General features: G+C 48.8%; 2 protein-coding genes across 2 annotated transcripts in view; one reads left to right on the top strand and one right to left on the bottom strand.

The window, feature by feature from the left end:
• Positions 1-3,039, top strand: part of CLIC1 (chloride intracellular channel 1) — a 29,899-nt gene extending 26,860 nt beyond the window's left edge. The window contains exons 5-6 of the mRNA XM_077331227.1: positions 1,544-1,725; positions 2,678-3,039. Of these exons, the coding sequence (XP_077187342.1) occupies positions 1,544-1,725; positions 2,678-2,839 (344 nt within the window). The 3' untranslated portion in view covers positions 2,840-3,039. The remainder of the gene's footprint in view (positions 1-1,543; positions 1,726-2,677) is intronic.
• A 1,355-nt stretch (positions 3,040-4,394) lies between these two features.
• LOC143834424 (uncharacterized) lies at positions 4,395-9,614 on the bottom strand. The gene is made up of 3 exons (XM_077331260.1): positions 9,534-9,614; positions 5,933-6,055; positions 4,395-4,802 (listed from the first exon to the last, which is right to left on the bottom strand). Exons 1-3 carry the CDS (start codon positions 9,586-9,588, stop codon positions 4,591-4,593), a joined length of 390 nt encoding a protein of 129 aa, XP_077187375.1. The 5' UTR covers positions 9,589-9,614; the 3' UTR covers positions 4,395-4,590.
• Positions 9,615-20,006: the final 10,392 nt, after the last annotated feature.

Here is a 20,006-nt window from a genome sequence, read left to right as displayed (position 1 = left end):
CTCTCTCAGCCCCACAGTCACAGTTCTCTCAGAACTCTCTCAGCCCCACCCATCTCATTGGGTGTCTGTTGGGAGGAGAGGAAAGGAAGGGATTGTAAGCCGCTTTGAGACTCCTTCAGGTAGTAAAGGCAAGGAACAAAAAAACAGCTCTTCTTCTAGCCATGGATGTTCGTGATAGTTATTTTAATTGTTTTCTTCAGCCTTCATTCTCTTCCTTCTTTTTTGGGAAAAGTAGGATATAGCTGTTTCACTATATTTTAATTCATTAAAAAATGGGCTGTCTACATTCTTTCCTACGGGATGCTCATGTAGGTGCTGTTCACCACTCGATCCCTGTTCTGTGATGACAATCGGAAGCCCCGTGGTGTTTGAAAACAATTGGGTAGAGAAATATTATTTGATAGATGAATGATAAATCTTTACCATGTACTCAGAGTCACTGAAGAAGGCGATTTGCAATGTTGAAAACGAGTAATAATAATCAGGAGCTCGTTTTGACTTTGATATATCTTCAATAAATAATTGTAGAACTTTAGCTATTGTCAGCTTGGCTTCCTTGCTTCTCTCATAGAATCATGGAAGGGACCTCCTGGGTCATCTAGTCCAACCCCCTGCACTATGCAGGACACTCACAACCCTTTCGCTCATCCACTGTAACCTGCCACCCCCTAAAGCCCTCACAGAATCAGCCCTTCTGTCAGATGGCTATCTAGCCTCTGGTTAAAAATTTCCAAAGATGGAGAACCCACCACCTCCTGAGGAAGACTTTTCCACTGAGAAACCGCTCTAACTGTTAGGAACTTCTTCCGGATGTTTAGACGGAATTTCTTTTGAATTAATTTCATCCCATTCATTCTGGTCCATCCCTCTGGGGCAAGAGAGAACAATTCTGCTCCATCCTCCACATGGCACCCTTTTAAATACTTGAAGATGGTTATCAAATCTCCTCTCAGTCGTCTCCTCTCCGGGCTAAACAGACCAAGCTCCTTGAAATTTGGCCGACGGGTCGGTCTCTCTTGGACTGACTCTACATCCCTTCTGTGACTCAATTAACACTGCAGCCCTTCTTGTCATTTAACTTTTTCCATTTCCCACTGTACCCATTTCTGAGCAGGGTAGGGTAGGGATTTCCCCTCCTTGACCTGGATGGCCCAGGCTAACCTGATCAAATCAGAAAACAGAAGCTAAGCAGAGTCGGCCCTGGTTAGTACTTTGATGAGACACCCCCAACCGGGGTCCCTACCCAGAGTTAGGAAATAGCAAACCGCTGCTTCTATTTGTCTCTTGCCTTATAGGTTTGCTGAGACTTAACCACGTTTTCCACCACCAGGGCTTTCCCCTATGTCCTTAACCACTTTCCTATCCTTGTGCTTTAATCTCATTGGCCCATCATTCTCTTGGTTGTTCTCGTCAACCTTCCTTGAAGCCCATTGGCTCCCTTCCTACCATAGTCATCGCCTGGCTCCTCCCACACGCCTTCGTTGGATTTTCATTGGTCCCCTGTGTTCCGTTCTCCTCCCCACCCCCAACTTTCCTCCCCCAGACCTCGAGAAAGGCTTGCTGAAGGCCCTGAAAGTGCTGGACAACTATCTGATGACGCCACTACCTGAGGAGGTGGACGAGAACAGCGCTGAGGACGAGGGCCAGTCCAACCGCAAATTCCTCGACGGGGACGAACTCACGCTGGCCGACTGCAACCTGCTGCCCAAGCTTCATATCGTCAAGGTGAAGTCCTCTCCTTGAAACCTGTAGCTTAGTGGGTGAGGACGAGTTCCGGAATTCTAGCCTCTCTTCGTGGCTGGGTGGAAGGACCGTTCACAAGGCGAGCCAGTCAAGTTAGGAAATCTTCACTGCTTTTTTCCCCCCCTAGAAAGATGAGCTTGGGGAGAAATCCTCCCAAGTGCTCACCACATCTTCGGCCAAGGAAAGGAGGTCTTGGGAAGAAGGCTTGTCAAATACTCACCACTTCTCCTCCCCAAGAAATGTTTTTGATTGTCAGAATTCCTCACTTTTTGGGGAAGAAATAGAATCATGGAATCCCAGAGTTGGAAGGGGCCAGACAGGCCATCTAGTCCAACCCCGTGTTCTATGCAGGATCAGCCTCAAGCATCCAGGATAAGTATCTGTCCAGCTGCTGCTTGAGACTGTCAGTGAGGGGCGGGGGGAGAGCTCACCACCTCCTTAGGCAGCCCATGTCACTGCTGATCTACTCTGGGGGGAAAATGTTCACAGTCAGAGTAGTTCGGCGGTGAAATCGACTGCCTAAGGCAAGGGTAGTCAACCTGTGGACCTCCAGATGTTCATGGACTACAATTCCCATGAGCTCCAGCCAGCAAATGCTGGCAGGGGCTCAAGGGAATTGTAGTCCATGGACGCATCTGGAGGACCACAGATTGACTACCCCTGGCCTAAGGAGATGGTGAGTTCCCCCTCACTGACAGTCTTCAAGCAGCGGCTGGACAGATACTTATCCTGGGTGCTTTAGGCAGATCCTACATGGAGCAGGGGGGTTGGACTAGAGGGCCTGTATGGCCCCTTTGAACTCTGTGGTTCTATGCTGCCGTGTACACCTGTTACCCAAATCTACCTTTCATGGAGTCTCCAGATGCAGACAGGTCTCATGAGCAGCACCTCAGCTTTTAACACCTGTGATTTCTAACCTTGCCCACCCCTACAGGTGGTGTGTAAGAAATACCGCGGCTTTGCCATCCCCGAAGAATTCTGCGGCATCCACCGTTATCTCAAGAACGCTTACGCCCGCGAGGAATTTGCCAGCACCTGCCCGGACAATGAAGAGATCGAAATAGCTTACGAGTTGGTTGCCAAAGCTTTGAAATAACAAACTCCAGCAGAGGGAAAGGGATTGGGGAAGGGGGGGGTCATTACCAGGGAAATGAGGAGGGGGGATCGGGGCCAAACAAATAATATTTTTATGTATGTGCTTATGTTTGCTGAGGGCCAGGGATGTCTACTTCTGAGGAGGGACAGACCAATTTCAATTTAAATATATAAACAATAAAATACATGTTTTTAAAAACACCACATGTTGGTTTTTTTAACCTCCCCCACCCCAGTGGCCAAAATAAGCAGACGTAGCAGTGGGAGCAAGTGTGACCCTGCATTGAGGTTTCTCCGCTGTTCACACTGTGGAAAGTTGGATCATTCTGCAGAAAGGGCAGAGCTAAAAAACAGGGCTGTCTCATTTGGTGCATTCATATGAATGGATTGTGGTGCAATGTTCTGATTGGCTGATTTATCAAGTGATATGACCATATGTAGTCATATCAATTCCCCCTTCCTCAAAATGGCCAATGATGGGCCTGGAGGGGGTGGGAAGGGGAGGGACCCATGTGGGCGTGTACACAGCTATGCTTCCCCTACCACAATCTGCACAAAATCGCTCCTCCTGGGGTTTCTCGAAACCTGAGGTGTGTTTCAGGGGTTTCTCAATGGCAAAAAAGTTGAGAAACCCGGTATAAACTTTCGTGGTCGTGCACACTTCTTCGCGTTCACGGTAAGAAATTTTAAGCGGCTTTCGCCCCTGGTGAAAGACGGAGCTGCTCGGATTTCACATCCCATGAAGCTGTCAATCAAACCATTGTTCTATCTACATCAGTATTGTCTACTCATAGAATCATAAAGTTGGAAGGGGCCATACAGGCCATCTGGTCCAACCCCCTGCTCAACACAGGATCAGCCCAAAGCATCCTAAAGCATCCAAGAAAAGTGTGTATCCAACCTTTGCTTGAAGACTGCCAGTGAGGGGGAGCTCACCACCTCCTGAGGCAGCCTATTCCACTGCTGAACTACTCTGACTGTGAAAAAAATTTTCCTGATATTTAGCCTATATCGTTGTACTTGAAGTTTAAACCCATTACTGCGTGTCCTCTCCTCTGCAGCCCACGGAAACAGCATCCTGCCCTCCTCCAAGTGACAACCTTTCAAATACTTAAAGAGGGCTATCATGTCCCCTCTCAGCCTCCTTTTCTCCAGGCTGAACATTCCCAAGCCCCTCAACCTATCTTTATAGGGCTTGGTCCCTTGGCCCCAGATCATCTTCGTCGCTCTCCTCTGTAGCCTTTCAATTTTATCTACGTCCTTCTTGAAGTGAGGCCTCCAGAACTGCACACAGTACTCCAGGTGTGGTCTGACCAGTGCCGTATACAATGGGACTATGACTACTCAGGCCGGCAGCAGCTCTCTAGAGTCCAGCTGAGGGCTTTCCCGCCAACAGCTTCCTTATCCTTTTAACTGGAGATGCTGGGGATTGACCTTGGGACCCAAACTGCAGGTAAACGACAGAGGAAGCAAAGAGTAATAAAACAATAGACATCTATTCCCTCCCCCCTTGTGATAGCAAATCCCTCCTCCTCCCATCCTTTTCAAGAATTCCATTGGGACAACAGGCAGATTTATTAAAATTTCTTCACAGTAGCATTTGTATATGGGGAGTCTGAGCACGGGGACAGCGTGTAAATGAGTCATCTCCAAATGTGCTGTTCTGGGGTCTGATGGGGAGCTCGGAGGAGGCAGCTGCGTGCAGGCACAGGAGAACGGAGCCGCCTCGTGTCCGCAGGGAATGCGGCTGCCTCAGCAGAGAGAGACCCTGACGACCGACAGAAGGGAGACTGTAAGCAGACCTTGGGAAGCGCTGAGCCCCCCAGCACCCCTGTTGCATAGATCAGTGGAACAGCAAGATGTGGAATAGGTGAAGTTGGTTCCTAGCATAGAGCGAGTGCCGTGGGCCCAGCACATGGAAGGATCCCCACAACTCTTCTCCTGGATCACGAGCTCGAGGGCACCTGTGGGTGAGGGAAGCCGACAGAAGGACAGTGTGAGACGGTATGATCTGCATAGCCCAGGCTGGCCTGGTCGCTCCAGAGGCTAAGCAGGGAGACCACCAGAGGCAGCCAGGGTTGCAATACAGAGGCCTTGAAAAACCTATGTGATTGTCATGTGTCAGTGGTGACTTGACAGCAACAAGCACACACAAGCTTTTTTGAGTTCTCCAGAACCCCTTACCCAGCCTGGTGAAGACCTCTGTAGAAACCTGAAAGCTTGCATGCTGTCAAGTGTCACATCAGCTGGTCTTGATAAATGATATCAAAAAGGGTGTTATTTCTTTGGCCAGCAAAGTTGCTTGGAGTGCCTAATGAGATTGTTCTTTTGTTTCTGCATAGGAAAAGTTATAATTTTCTAGAGAGCCAGCTTGGAGTAGTGGCTAATAACAGCAGCGGCCTCTAATCTGGAGAACTGGGTTTGATTCCCCACTCCTCCTCCACATGCAGCCACCTGGGTGATCTTGGACTAGTCACAGTTCTCATAGAGCTGTTCTCAGAGCAGTTCTGTCAGAGCTTTCTCAGCTCCACATACCTCACAGGGTGTCTGTTGTGGGGAGAGGAAGGGGAGGCGGCTGTAAGCTGCTTTGAGACTCCTTTGAGTATTGATAGGCAGTTTGGTTTAGGAGTGCGGACTTCTAATCTGGAGAGCCGGGTTCGATTCTGCACACCCCCACATGCAGCCACCTGGGTGACCTTCCAAACACCCTTCAAGGGTAGCTCCCAATAAAAGTGCATTGCAGTAGTCCAGTCTACCTGCGTCTATTCAACTTGTCAATCCCCAAAGAAAGGCCTTGTACCTGTGCCTTTATGAGGGCAGCATGCATACAAAATGCTTTATCTACTTTTAATCAGCCCTGTTTTTTTATGACAAATGGGGAAGTTTATATTATTTTCTGGGGTTCCCCATTCCCTTGTCTTTGCGTTGAGGCCTATTCTGGCACCTTAGTGACTGTCACTGGAGGGGAACCGTGTGGAGAAAAGAGGAACTATTCTCAGCCTATCCCTGCACCTCTTCCTCGCCCCTCTTTCTAAGCCCCCTGAGGAAACGAGGCCCAACAATACGCCAAAATCTCCAAAACGTGTGACAGAACCTCTGCGTCCTCTCGCCACTGAAGTGAGACATCTCTGGGATGGGCCACATGGCGTCGAAAACTTCAAGCAGTCCAGCGGAGAAATGGTAGGGAACAGGCATGTGTAACACTGCAAGGCGGCCGCTGAGGGCAAAGAACAACAACAAAAAATCCTTATGATGGAAGAACTTTCAAATGGCAGTCTAACCCTAATACATTTACAAAGGGAAGGGTGGTGGCTCGGGAGAGACCCTTTTTTGCATGTAGAAGGTCTCAGGTTCAATCCTTCGCGTCGCCAGTCAAAAGAACCAGGTAGCAGGTGACATGACATACTTCTGGAGAACCAGTGCCTGTGTGAGTAGAACAGCCTTTCTCAACTTTTGTACCATTGAGAAATCCCCTGAAACATTCTTCAGGCATTGAGAAACCCAAACAGGGGCACCATTGAGCAGAATATGGTTGGGAAGCATAGATGTACACGCCCACCCGGAGCCCCTTCCCACACCCATTGGTCATTTGGGGAGGGAGGGAGGGGTGGGTGGGTGGGTCGACATGGCCTTATATGGTCCTATCACCTGATAAATGACCAACAAATCTAAAAAAATATATTTAAAATTAATTAATTCCCACCCATTCAGGAAACCCTTCCAGGGCTGTCCCAAAACCCTGGTTGAGAAAGCCTGGGGGAGAGAATACTGGCTTTGATGGACCAAGGATCTGATTCAGGGTGAGGTAACTTCATGGGTGGCTGGAGAAACATGCCCTTGGATTCTACTTGGAGCCACTAAAACACTCCCGGCCAGCTTTTCTTTCAACTGGACCGCTGATGAAGATAGAATGAGGAAACCCAGATATGCCTCTTATAATTACAATGTAGTTGTGTATCACACACACACAAACACACACACAGAAAAGCCCGTTGTAAAAAAAAATACAATGGGTGCTAGTCTTCCTTCCCTCCCTCCCTGGGCAGGCCCACCGAGGCCTGGAGAGGCCACGGCAGGCCTTTTGGTGCAGGAGGAGTGCTGGCAGGGACTCCCTCCCCTCCCCCCCAGGCAGGACACCCCTCCCTCCCAGCTCGCGCTTGCTGGCTACCTTACCTCTCTCAGTCGAGTAGAGGGGCTGGCACTGGAGGGGGATGCGGCCAGGGACAGGGCAACCTACCGGATTGGCTGTTCATTGGACAGATGCCCTGTCAGGTATGTGTTGAATCCCAACTCCTCCCACCACCCCAGTCCCGTTTTATTTATGTTACAGATGTTGCTGTGTGCAGAATTCACTTAGAGGAGAGTTGGTGCCATTTTCAACCCCACCATTTGCCACTTTTGGGTTAGGAAACACCTGGAGATTTTGAGTCTGGAGACTTGGAATGTTGGGTTTTGGTGAGGGAAGTGGCCTCAGTGGGTTTTCAGAACCCCAAATTGCAGCCATCGCTCGTCATGTTGAATGGATTTTGATCTGCACCAGCCCTGGGATTTTAAACAGGACTGTCTGCACTCCCTGGAGTTGCAATCACTGGCAGTCTTCAAGCAAAGGTTGGATACACACTTTTCTTGGATGCTTTAGGATGCTTAGGGCTGATCCTGCGTTGAGCAGGGGGTTGGACTAGATGGCCTGTATGGCCCCTTCCAACTCTATGATTCTATGATTCTATGATAAGAGATACAAGATGGCTGCAGAGAGTTCTGGCTACCACAAGAGGGAAGTCTTTCTCCAAATTCTTCTAATCATTGAGGTCTTGGGGGCCTCGCTGTCATTTTCTCATGAAATTGGTCCCAGCCCTGCCAGTTGTTCCTCGATGTAAAGGACTGCCCTTCTTTTAAACAGCTGTCATTTTATTCTGGAAGATCATAGTTTGGTAATCTAATCAAGAAAACTATTGCAGGGGGAAAAAATCAAGACTAGGCCCTGAGAGGATCAGGGTGTGGCTGCTGTTCTTAGTCCTTACCACCCTCCTCATCAAACAACATTTCCCTTTCCCTTGAGAGCCAACGTGGTATAGTGGATAAGACCGGTGGCCTCTAATCTGGAGACCAGGGTTTGATTCCCCATTCCTCTGCATGCAGCCAGGTGGGTGACCTTGGCCAGTCACAGTTCTCTCAGAGCTCTCTCAGCCTCACCTACCTCACAGGGTGTCTGTTGTGGGGAGAGGAAGGGGAGGCGATTGTAATCTGCATTGAGACTTTTTCAGGTTTAAAAAGGAGGTACAACTCCGCCCCCTCCCAGCTCTTCTCTCTTTTTCTTTATACCCATTTAGAAGATAATTGGCTCACCAAGCTCAACTCTGTCTGCTTTAGCCGGTATTGGCTCTCCAGGGTCTGAGAGTTACAGTAGCTAACTGAGGTTTTTCAACTGGAGATGGTAAGGATTGAACCAGGGACCTTCTGCACGCAAAGGAGGTGCTTGCCCATCACTCTTCCCCTTCAGTCTCCATATGACCCTTCTGCCTCCCCCTGGAGAGGGGGGCCAACCTCAAGATTCCCATCTTGAATACCCATCACGTGCAGAAGACAAATGCAGGGGGCCACTCATCTCCCATCCCATCAAATCACAGGGGCAGGGCTAGGAGAAACTGCCTCTGCTGGCATTCTTCCCTCTGTCTCTCTTCTGCACTCAGAAGTCTTGCCACACATTTGGAAACCTGGAGACTTAATCCATTAATCGCTTCCACTACTTTGGTCCTGACCTCTTTTGTGGTAGCCCAGCCAAACTGAGCACATCCTTCTCACATCAAATTGGCTGCTCTAGAAATGAAGCAGGAAGCATTGTCCAGGGGCGGGGAGCTGAACCCCCAACCTAAGTTTTAAAAGCCCACCAAAATTGACTAACCATCGCCGACATGATTTTTACACCCAGTCCCAGTGCTAATGACCCTGACCTGGCTAGAATCAGAGTTGGAAGGGGCCATACAGGCCAACTAGTCCAAGTCCCTGCTCAATGCAGGATCTGCCTCAAGCATCCATGAGAAGAATCTGTCCAGCCGCTGCTTGAAGACCTTATGAACTTAGCTTGCTGTTATTTCTGTATCTGTTGTATCTGTTCAAGAGCTTCACTATGCTGTGGCCTACCCTTTGCCTATATGTGTGGACTTGTAATTCCCATTTCATTGTGTCTGAAGAAATGTTCAGAGTGCACAGAAGCTTTACACCTTGAATAAAATCTCGTTGGTCTTAGGTTGCCACTGAACTCAAACTTTGTCCCACTGCTCCAGACCAACACGGATACCCACCTGAAAGTAGAAATTTAGTTTTAAAAACGCACTCACACCCCTTCCCTACACCTCAGTACCAAGAAAAGCTTCCTTGGCTGTATTTCTGAGTGCCAGATTGTGGGATAGGAAGGGAAGGCCATTGTAAGGCTCCTTCGGCCAGTGAAAAGCAGGATATAAAACACCAACTCTTCCCCCTCTTCTTAGGGGTACAAGAGCTGTAAAAGGAGGTGTCTGTGCCTAAGCCCCTCAGCCCCACTCCCCTCAGATTCCTCTATGGTTTTACTCTGACTTCATCAAACTCCCGTATTCCCAGCATTTAACTGATCTTTGTCTTCAGCCACATTCGAATCCAGAACTGGGTTGGCATAAAGGCTTCCATTCCAAATTATTGGCTCTGTTATTTCCACTTACCTGAGGAGATGAGGACCGACAGTACGGCACAGCCGATGAGGAAAGTGGCCTTCATGTTCTTCTTCTTCCTACTGCACTTCTCATCTGGGCCTTTTGTAGTTTTTCCCCACCCAAATAATGAGCAGCCTTCTCCAGCTAATTAACTCTCATATCCTGGTTTCAAAAAGTTCTGGAAGCAGGGAAATGTGACCACTGCAGCGGCGTTCAAACGGCATTCCAGAGAATCTCAGGGTTTCTCAAAATGTGATCCAGGGATTCCTCAAAAGAACTTTGGTAAACAAAATGACCCCCACACACACACACACATACACACACGCACAGCTTTTCTACTGTTACCAACACATATAAGGAAGCGGGGGGGTTTTGTTTTCCACTTTTCGCTACCGGAAGGAGTTTCAAAGTGGTTCACAATCACTTCCCCTTCCTCACCGCACAACAGACACTCTGTGAGGTAGGTGGAGTTGAGAGAGCTCTGAGAGAACTGTGACCAGGCAAGGTCGCCAGCTGGCTGCAAGTGTGGAGTATGGAAGATAAAGTTAAAATGAGGTGAAGGAGGAACAGAAGGGTCGCCTTGCCACCCTGAAACAAAATGACCCAAATAAATACAGCTAAATGGCAACCACTCGCAAAGAAACCAGGATTTTTTCACGAAGGGCTCTCACCCCTTTGGCCCTGCCCTGGTTTTAAATACCTGCAAACTTAACCAGATGGAGCGATTCTTTAAGCTGAACTCTCGGCCACTGCTGGAATCTTGTGACGCCTCTGTCTTTTCCTGACTTTGTTTTGAACTCGGCTACTGGGGGGTCCTTGGTGCCATGCTTTGGAAGGAGTGGGGGAATGGACAGTGCAGAACACTTTTGTCCTTCGGCCAGGTGTCCTTGCTCCACAGGTAGTATTCATTCTGTTGCAACAGGCTGTGTGCAAGGACGCTGTCTTGCGTCTCCAGGCGCGGGGTCTGGGGCATGTTGTTGCCATTGCTGATGTCTCGTCTGTGTCCCTGGCCTGCCCCACCCCAAGGCTCCGTGCCAAGTCAATTAGACCCGTTAATCCCAAATCCCCGGAGCTTCAGATCATGAGCCCAGGCTGTCATTCAACCTGGCACAAGTCCTGTGCTGCTGAAGGGCCTTCCATGCTGACCTGCCGGAGCCCAGCAACAAGTCCCAGCCCGCTCTCTATCCCAATTTGGGGCAGAGCGGGATTAAAGGAGTTATTATCTTGAGCCTGGATCCCCCCCCTCCCTATGTGATTTCTTTTGGGCTACATAATACCACTGCTGGCATTCGTGCCTCAAGACACGCCATCTTGGCTATATTTACAAATACAGATGCTTGAGGAGAATTGGACAGGCTTTTCGGCAAGTCAGCTTCCCTCGACGTCCTGGAAGAAGGGGGTACAAAAACTAGACTGCTTATAATTGTGCGGGCTCAGAGAGCTAAAAATGTTTTCCGTGTGGACCTGAGAGCAGGGTGAACTTTTGGCTTTGGGAAGGAGGCGGAAAAAAACAGACTCTCCCCATCCGAAATGTAGCTGATCGTTATCATGAGTTGTAACAGCCTGAAGATCCCTGACTAGACTGGCAAACTATCTCTGAATGTCAAATTAATAATAATAATAATAATAATAATAATAATAATAATAATAATAATAATAATAATAATAATAATAATAATAATAATGTCAAATTAATAATAATAATGTCAAATTAATAATAATGTCAAATTAATAATAATAATAATGTCAAATTAATAATAATAATAATGTCAAGTTAATAATAATAATGTCAAATTAATAATAATAATAATAATAATAATGTCAAATTAATAATAATAATAATAATAGTGTCAAATTAATAATAATAATGTTTTAATCCAACCTTCCCCAAAGGCTCAGGTCAGCTAACGACATGTATAAAAACAACAAATAACAATTGAAACATTCACTTAAAGACATTCTACAATCGGATTAATTCAAAACCGCCTTAACTTCCCAGTGGGGTGGCGCAGGTGTCAAAGACGGTGACAGCTCGGCTGATGTTTTGCACAGGGAGGCCAGATGCCGGTGTCCTAACCGTGTGGGGTTGCCGTAGGTCAGCTGTGACTCGACAGCACTTCACACAAACACACTCGCTGAAAGAGAGGAAAAAAAACCCGAGTTCATCAGAGCGAGGCAGAGTTGACCATAGTTAATATTTGGATGGGGGCTCTGTGAGGAAATCCAGGGTTGCTATGGGGAAGCTGGTAATGGGAAACTATCGCTGTTCTTCTCCTGCCTTGAGGGGCCACCCCATAAGTCAGTTGCGACTTGACGGGCCTTAATTATTATGCGCTGATCAAGTCTCTTTCTAATGTTGCAGACACAGGTCCCTTGAAATGCCGAGAGGAAAACGCAGGAGTCAGTCTCTTAACATGAGGTAAGATTAATTTTTGATGAGCAGCCTTTCTCCACTTTCTTACCGCTGAGAAACCCCTGAAACATTCTTCAGGCTTTGAGAAAACCCAGAAGTGGCGTGATTGTGCAGAATATAGTAAGGAAGTATAGCTGTGTATACACCCACCTGGGAACCCGCCCTTTCCCGCCCACTCCAGGCCCATCATCAGCCATTTTGGGGAGTGGAGGGCAGGTTGACGACCATGTATGGTAATATCACCCATTAAATATTTAACAATTTTTTAAATTGAAAAATTAATTAACCCCCACCCATTCAAGAAACTGTTCCAGGCCGTCAAGAAACCCCAGGGCTGCAGGGTCTATGGTTGAGGCCAACGCAACGAGAAAGATCTGTTTGGCTCCCCTCCCGGGCCCATTCCGCACACAATAGATAATGCACTTTCAATGCACTTTAGAAGTAGATTTTCCTGTTCCGCACAGGAAAATCCAGCTGCCAAAGCACATTGAAAGTGCATTATCCTATTTGTGCGGAATGGGCCCAGGGACAGTGTGTGTATGGCAGCTACAGTTCCATCTTCCCCCTCTTCCCACTTCCCTATGAGTTAGCATTGGGACAGGGGATAGTTTTTTGTATTTTTTCCACCATTCATCTCTTTTATATTATGTTCATCGGATTGTGATGTTTTATGTCTGAGGTTTTAATGTTTTTTTTAATGGGATTTTGTTCAGACTGATGCAATAAATCAAATGGTGAGCAATAAATCAAATAACAATACTTATTTATTTATTTATTTATTATATTTATATACCGCCCTCCCCGAGGGCTCAGGGCGGTTTACAGGAAACAGGAAAAGATACAGATAGCATGTGGTAACAGGTAATAACATTATAACAACTATAACTTAACATGATCATAACAATAACATGAGAAATTGCAAGAGCCTCAGCTCAACTCTTACTGGGACCCAGCGGGTAAGGCCAATTAGTGTCAGTCGTAGTGGGAGGGGGGGCAATAATAACAATAATAAAAACAATAATAACAATAAAAATGAAACCCTGGTTGAGAAAGCCTGGGTTAGAGTCAGGGAAAGTCAAACTGGACAGGACTACCTGTGGTGCATTGGGGAGGGGGGGGCAGAAAAGAAGCCCCCTTGGACCCCAAGTTATTTCCTTTCCCGCTGAAGAACCACTTTCTCGGCCTGACCAGTCCTCTGACAATGCTGACGAACAGTTTGATTCTGTATAAGGCAGCTGCATGCAACGTGAGCCTCGTACTTCAAGCGACCCTGGAGACCTGGCCGGGGGCTGTCTGACTAGAGAACAGGGGACTGCATGCGGGGCGGGTGCTCAGGAAACGGCAGCCCCTCCCAGGAGCATTTGCTTCTTATGAGATCACTCTGTTCATAGCCATATAGAGATCGCTCTTTTTATGAGGTCACTCTTTTTTTTAGAGCACCATAACAGCAACCATAACACAGAGGATAAACATCTGCATGCTTTTGGACAGTCAATGCAAAGTCCTTGACCTCCCGCTCTGGCCGACCGAAGGGAAGGCAGCGCGTTTTCTGAGGGTTCAAAAAGGTTTTAATTGTTTTAATTGTTGTTTTTTATTTTATGGAATGTTCTCGGCCGCCCTGAGCCCTCAGGGAAGAGCAGGATAAAAATGCAAAAAAACCCCAAATAAATCAATGAATAATGTTATCAAAGCAGGTGGCCTAGTCACACAGATCCCCTGTATTTTGTGAGGGATTTTGCCTTCTGCTCACCTACCAATCGTGGAGCACACCAGGTTGTCTTAGACTGTATCAGGCCATTGGTCCATCGAGCTCCGTATTGATTTCAGCAGCCCTCCAGAGTCTAGGGTTGCCGACAGGGGTAGTCAAACTGTGGCCCTCTAGATGTCCATGGACTACAATTCCCATGAGCTCCTGCCAGCATTCGTGAATGCTGGCAGGGGCTCATGGGAATTGAAGTCCATGGACATCTAGAGGGCTGCAGTTTGACTACCCCTGACGTAGAATATCATCTGCTGAATGCTTCTGGCTGGGCCTTCTTGCGTGAATATTCAGCTCAAAAGACCCGCTGAGGTAACACGGAACTGCTGGGCCAGCATTTGAGGAATAGGACAAGCTGGTGAGAGGAGAAGGATCCACGCCCTCCCTCACTATGCCTTGGCTACGAGCAAAGAATTAAGAAAACCAGAGCAGCTGTCGAGCGACTGGGAGGAAACAATTCCCTCCGCCAAAGCAACGCTGTGGGAGTCAAGGTTTAGGGGAACAGAAATTGGTTACATATTCAAGGCCGACATCAGAGATGCTCTCCCATATGTTTGTGCGCGCCGAAGCAATTTGGAGACATATGCTCCCGATCATCGAACACAATGGCCACAATCCAAAACACAGCCCCGTGACTTCAAGGAGATGAAGTACATCCGTGTTTGGATCGGGGCCAATTGGAGCACAGATGCGGCTTTCTGCTGGCCAACCGAGGCTATGGAACCGTGAACCTCACTGCAGGAGTTCGACTTTCTCCTTCCAAACACACACACACACACACACACACACACACACACAAACACACAATCTTGCCCAGATAAATTATTTCATAAGAATGCCACCCTCCATCCACATGGGTAGTGGGGATCCCCAGAATTATTGCTCATCTCCAGACTACAGAGATCAGTTCCTCTGGAAAAAATGCATGCTTTGAAGGGTGGGGTGTAGGGCATGGGCTCCACCGAGGCCCCTGTTCTCCCCGTGCTCCATCCCCAAATATCCAATCCATGCTCCGTCCCCAAATATCCAATTCTTAACCTTTATCCGCCTGCCCTGGCAACTTTTTACAATGTTCAAATGGTGTGACCAGCCAGTTCTATAGGCACAGAAAATCCTGCTTACCCCAACCCTCCCCAAGTTTCTGAAATTTCCCTAAACATTTGCTATAAGGCCTGCTTTACAGTCTAGCTTTGTAATCTTAAAGGCTAGAATCTTGGGAGTGTTGTTTGAAAATAAGATGGCGACAGAGGCTTGCAGAATGCTGGATTCTGTAACTAGATCTAGGTTCTTCCCTTGCGTGATGCAGACATGGAACCATTGCCTTCAGCTTAGTGTAGTGGTTAGGAGTGCAGACTTCTAATCTGGCAAGCTGGGTTTGATTCCACGCTCCCCCACAAGCAGCCTGCTTGGGCTCGCCACAGCACTGATAAAACTGTTCTGACTGAGCAGGAATATCAGGGCTCTCTCAGCCTCACGTCCCTCACAGGGTGTCTGTTGTGGGGAGAGGAAAGGTAAAGCGAATGTAAGCCGCTTTGAGACTTCTTCAGGTAGAGAAAAGCGGCATATAAGAACCAACTCTTCTCCTTCTTCCAATTAAAAGCTAATTTCCCCAATTAAAGTCAGGAGGCCTTCAATTTGAGTAACACAAGTGCTGGAAACGTGGTTCACCAAGAGGCCTTTTCCAGCTTTCTCCCAACTCATTCATTCTGCAAATAGCTCCAGACATGCCCAAAGTCTGGAGAGAAATCCCTGAAGACAACACATAGGCTTGAAGAAGGACACATTACTACACAGAGAAAGGGGAAGAAAGAAAGAGAAAGAAAAACACACAGATGGCTCGAACAGACACTTTGGCGATATAAACATTAAAACACAAATCGGCAAGATAAACATCCTCCCTCCTTCCTGCCTTCTTGAGTCAAGTAAACCCGCACCGGCTCTCAATCCACAGTTCTTTGGGAGCCCCAGAAGGCTGTACTTAAGTTTTTTCCCCACGGATATGTACTTAAGGGGGTACAGGAGACCCTACTGGTATTCTTGGACCACTGCATCTTCTGGAGAAGAGCAACCGTCAGAAAGAACAGCAGCAAGGAAATGGTATGATATGGTCTTTCTAAGCCAAAGTTTTGCGGGGCTGCGTAATTCCAGGGCTGCCCACCTCCAAGTGCAGCCTGCAGTTCTTGTGGAATTACACTGCACACAACACAGTTCAATTCCCTGGGTGGAAGTGGTAGATTCTGGACCAAGTGACGGCTGGAGTTCTCCAGGGATTACAACTGATCTCCAGGCAACCGAGATCTGTGGCATTCTGTCTCACTGAACTCCCTCCACTCCTCAACCCACCCCTCCTCAGACTCCTGCCTAAAATCCCCAGGCATTTCCAAACTCAGAGCTGGCAACTCTACATTGACATCTCTCTTGTGCTCCCTCCCCCCAAATTCTGTTCCTCAAGTATCACATCAAAATCTCAAGGAAATTCGCAGCCCAAAGTTGGCAACCCAGTATAAGACAGAACACTTTTTTCTTTCTCTCATGCACACCCAAAAAGCTGCTTGTGTGTGATTTCTGATGATTCCCTTTGGTACATTTCTGTCTTCCAGCTTGGTGTAGTGCAGTGATTCTCAACTTGCTGGCAGGGGCTCATGGGAATTGTAGTCCATGAACATCTGGAGGACCACAGGTTGACTACCCCTGATTTATACTACTAATGTTCCCACAGATTAACATGATTATAGAACTGTTATAATGTTTTGAAAGTTGTTCGAAAGTTGTTCATATGTTCCATGTAAAGTTAGATAAGGTTTCAATGCAAACCACCCAGAGCTGCAAAGAACGGCCGGTATAAAAATTCAAAATAAAATAAAATAAGTAAAAATAATAAGGTTGGTTTCTTGGAACAATTGCCTTTGCCATATTGTTCTTCTTTAAAAACCAAAACACACCTTCCTAATACTACCACCTTAAATGTACTCTAAAATTTACCCCTGGGCACTCAGGGAAATACAAAATTGATATTCTTCATAAGCACTTTGCATCGTCTCTTATGGCCTCCTGCCCGCATTTAGGTCAAGCAAATGTACGTTTGCTACAAAAATCTCACCCTTCAATTTTTATGGTGTGGATTTATTTCATGCTGCCAGATCTGCCCACAAGGCATTTCAGGGGGAGATGACCGGCAGACAACAGCAGCCCCTTAACCTGGAAATGCACTCAGGCAAAAGCAGCCATGAGGGACATCATATTCCTCTCTATCTTTCTCTAAACTGCAAAATGGAGGATCACACAGCCTCAGTTTGCATAGGTGCCATGCAGGGAAGGGAAAGGGGGTTTAACCCTTCAGCCTCCACCTGATATCAAGATTGAAAAGCAGGCTCTCGACTTTTATTACTAGTTTTTAAGAGTGAAGGGGGGGCAGGTTTTTAAAGGGCATTGTAAAATAGCAACATTGGAAGTCTAGTTTCAAGAACATTACCTTTGCTGTGCAGGTCATGGATTTAAATATGCCACTAGATGTGTGACAAGTGGTGCTTGCCATGATGGATTTGGCACAAGCAAGAAAAAAACCCTGCCAGCTCCAATAAATCTTATAAGTTTCCAAAGAATTCCAAAGAATTTGTATATTTCATTTGGAGTCAATGTTAAGCTGGAAAGTTGTCTTCAATATATCTTTAATAATAATCACTTGCCAATTATCTCTTGTCTGTTACCCAACAGACTCTGAGCTCTGTCTGAATTTATTGATCGTGTGCAGCAATTATACCACTGAGGAAGTCCAACAACGAAACTAGCTGTTACCTACGATTGTGTTGTGTCTGATTATTACTATTAAAGGTATTGAAGACAAAACATTTTTCTTCTTGCTCAGCTTAATGTTGTCCTCCATTTGAAACATATGAATTCTTCTGAAACACATAGGATTTATTGAGACACGTTTTGTTTTTTGTTCCTGCATATCCTCCCGTGTGTATTTCTACTTCTTTATCATGATGGATTTGGCAGCAGGGAGGCCTTGAAGGCGAGGTGCACCCCTCCAATGACCATAGCAAATGCTGTGTCCCCATCAGCAGCATCTAAAAGAGCTCTGGAGCTGCATCGGCAAATAGCCAAGTAGCAGAAGCAGCAGAGCCTACGTGAGGAGCGTTTGTGTAAAATAGTGAGTTCGAACAGGAACAAGCGAGACGCAGTCGTGCAGAACAGCTCTTTTTATTTAAGAAGTGATTTCAGGTGGAAGCAACCACGTTGACTGGGGCTTGCCTGGACAAGCCCCTGAATATATACACAGGGCAGAGGTGGACACGCCCTAGGCTGAACCTTGATTGGCTCAGCCGCGCCTGATTAGTTTAAACTCATTGGCTGTTCAACGGGGCAGCTTGGATCCTGTTCCAGACCCCAAGCTCAGCCTTCTGCTGAGTCACATACACAACACCCCTCCCCCCTTAGATAGTCACTCAGGAGGTGGTGAATAAAGTCCTGTAGGTATCTGGGGGGCACGCGGGTCCGCCCCGACCGGCGCGGCTCTGGAGACGGCACGGGTTGACTGACCTCAGTCCGTACTGCCGCGCTCCTAGGGTCCGCCGCCGCGTCGGCTATTGCGGGCTCCGTGCTGGGTGCCCTCGGCTCAGCCGCTGGACTGCAGAGTGGTGGTCTCCCGCCGGGGGTAGCGTCAGGGACGGGGTTGGCGGTGTCGCCTTCCCGATGCACGGAGTTGTCCCGGCGGCGCACCTGGTCCACGTGTCGCCGGAGGATCCGGCCGTCCTCGCCCTGGACCCCGTAGGACACGGGTCCCGTCGCGTGTGTGACGGTTGCAGGGATCCAACTGGGCCCGTCGCTGTAGTTCCGGACGTAAACCGGATCGTCTGGGGCAAAGGCGCGTGGCGCGGAGGGATTCTCGTGGCCCTTCTCCCGGGTTTCGTCATGGTCGGGGTGTAGACGATCCAGGAGGGTTCGGAGTCTCCGGCCCATTAGTAGTTCCGCCGGGCTCTTCCCGGTTGCCGAAGATGGCGTGGTGTGCTGGCGGGCGACGAACTGCGTGAGGCGCGTCTGCCAATCTCCTTGGGGGAGTTTTGACAACGCGTCCTTGGTTGTCCGGACCATCCGTTCAGCCTGCCCGTTAGTTGACGGATGGAATGGTGCTGAGGTCACCTGGCGGATCAGGTGCTGCCCCAAGTACGCCCGGAATTCAGCGGACGTGAACTGGGCTCCGTTGTCGGAGACTATCGTGTCGGGGAGCCCGTGGGTCGCGAACAGGCGTTGGAGGCTCCTGATGACCACGGCCGACGTCATGGCCGAGACCGGAACAACCTCCAGCCATTTCGAGAAGGAGTCCACGACGACCAAGAATGTGTGCCCTTGGAATGGCCCCGCAAAGTCGATGTGCAGGCGGGACCAAGGCTTCATGGCCGACTCCCATGTCCGCGGCGGTGCTCGCGGCGCCTCTGGGCGGTTCTCCTGGCAGGTCCGACAGCCGCTTATCCAGGACTCGATGTTCTTGTCCAGCCCCGGCCACCAAACGTAGCTGCGAGCCAGTGCCTTCATATGCACAATGCCAGGATGGCCATCGTGCAGCGCCTCCATGACCCGCTGGCGTAGCTTGGGCGGCACCACCACTCGGTGTCCCCACAGCAGGCACCCCTTGTGTGCCGATAGCTCCGTTTGCCTGGCGGTAAAAGGGGCAAAATCTGGGTCCTGTTTGCCCGCTGGCCATCCCCTCCACACCCAGTTGAGCACTCGGGCGATGAGGCGGTCTTTGGCCGAGTGCGCGGCGATGTCCGCCGATCGCAGGGGTTGCTGAGGCAGGGAGTCGATCAGCAACACCTCAGCAGCAGGGGCCGGGTCTGCGTCGACCTGTGGTAGCGGCAGCCGGCTGAGCGCGTCGGCGTGCCCGATGGACTTGCCAGGCCGATGAACGAGGCTGAAGTCATATCCATGCAAAAAAATGGACCAGCGCAGCATCCGCGGGGACAGGATCTGGGGCGTCTGGCGGTCCGTCGTGAAGAGGCCGAGCAAGGGCTTGTGATCCGTGACGATCGTAAACCGGCGGCCGTAGAGGTAGTCGTGGAATTTCTTAATTCCAGCGACGATAGCGAGCGCCTCCTTGTCGATCTGTGCGTAGTTCCGCTCAGCCGATGACAAGGTCCGCGAGTAGAAGGACACCGGGGCCTCGCGGCCGTCGGGCAGGCGGTGACCTAGGACGGCGCCGATGCCATGTTGCGATGCGTCACAGGCCAAGACGACCGGCTGCGCCTCGTCGAAGTGTGCCAGTACACTGTCGGATGTGAGGAGTCGCTTGACCGAGGCGAACGCGGCCTTC

This window comes from Paroedura picta, chromosome 3, assembly GCF_049243985.1.
Source record: "Paroedura picta isolate Pp20150507F chromosome 3, Ppicta_v3.0, whole genome shotgun sequence".
In the NCBI taxonomy this organism is placed as follows: domain Eukaryota; kingdom Metazoa; phylum Chordata; class Lepidosauria; order Squamata; family Gekkonidae; genus Paroedura; species Paroedura picta.
Note: the sequence above shows the minus strand (reverse complement) of the source record. Positions and strands in the feature narration are given on the sequence as shown.

Bases quoted from the DNA above. Each gene is read 5' to 3' on its own strand.
- LOC143834424 (XM_077331260.1), bottom strand. From the start codon at position 9,588: ATGAAGGCCACTTTCCTCATCGGCTGTGCCGTACTGTCGGTCCTCATC. The intron at 6,056-9,533 runs GTAAGTGGAAAT...CTTTGCCCTCAG, and splicing joins GTCGGTCCTCATCTCCTCAG to CGGCCGCCTTGCAGTGTTAC. The intron at 4,803-5,932 runs GTTCTGTCACAC...CCTCACCCACAG, and splicing joins AGTGGCGAGAGGACGCAGAG to GTGCCCTCGAGCTCGTGATC.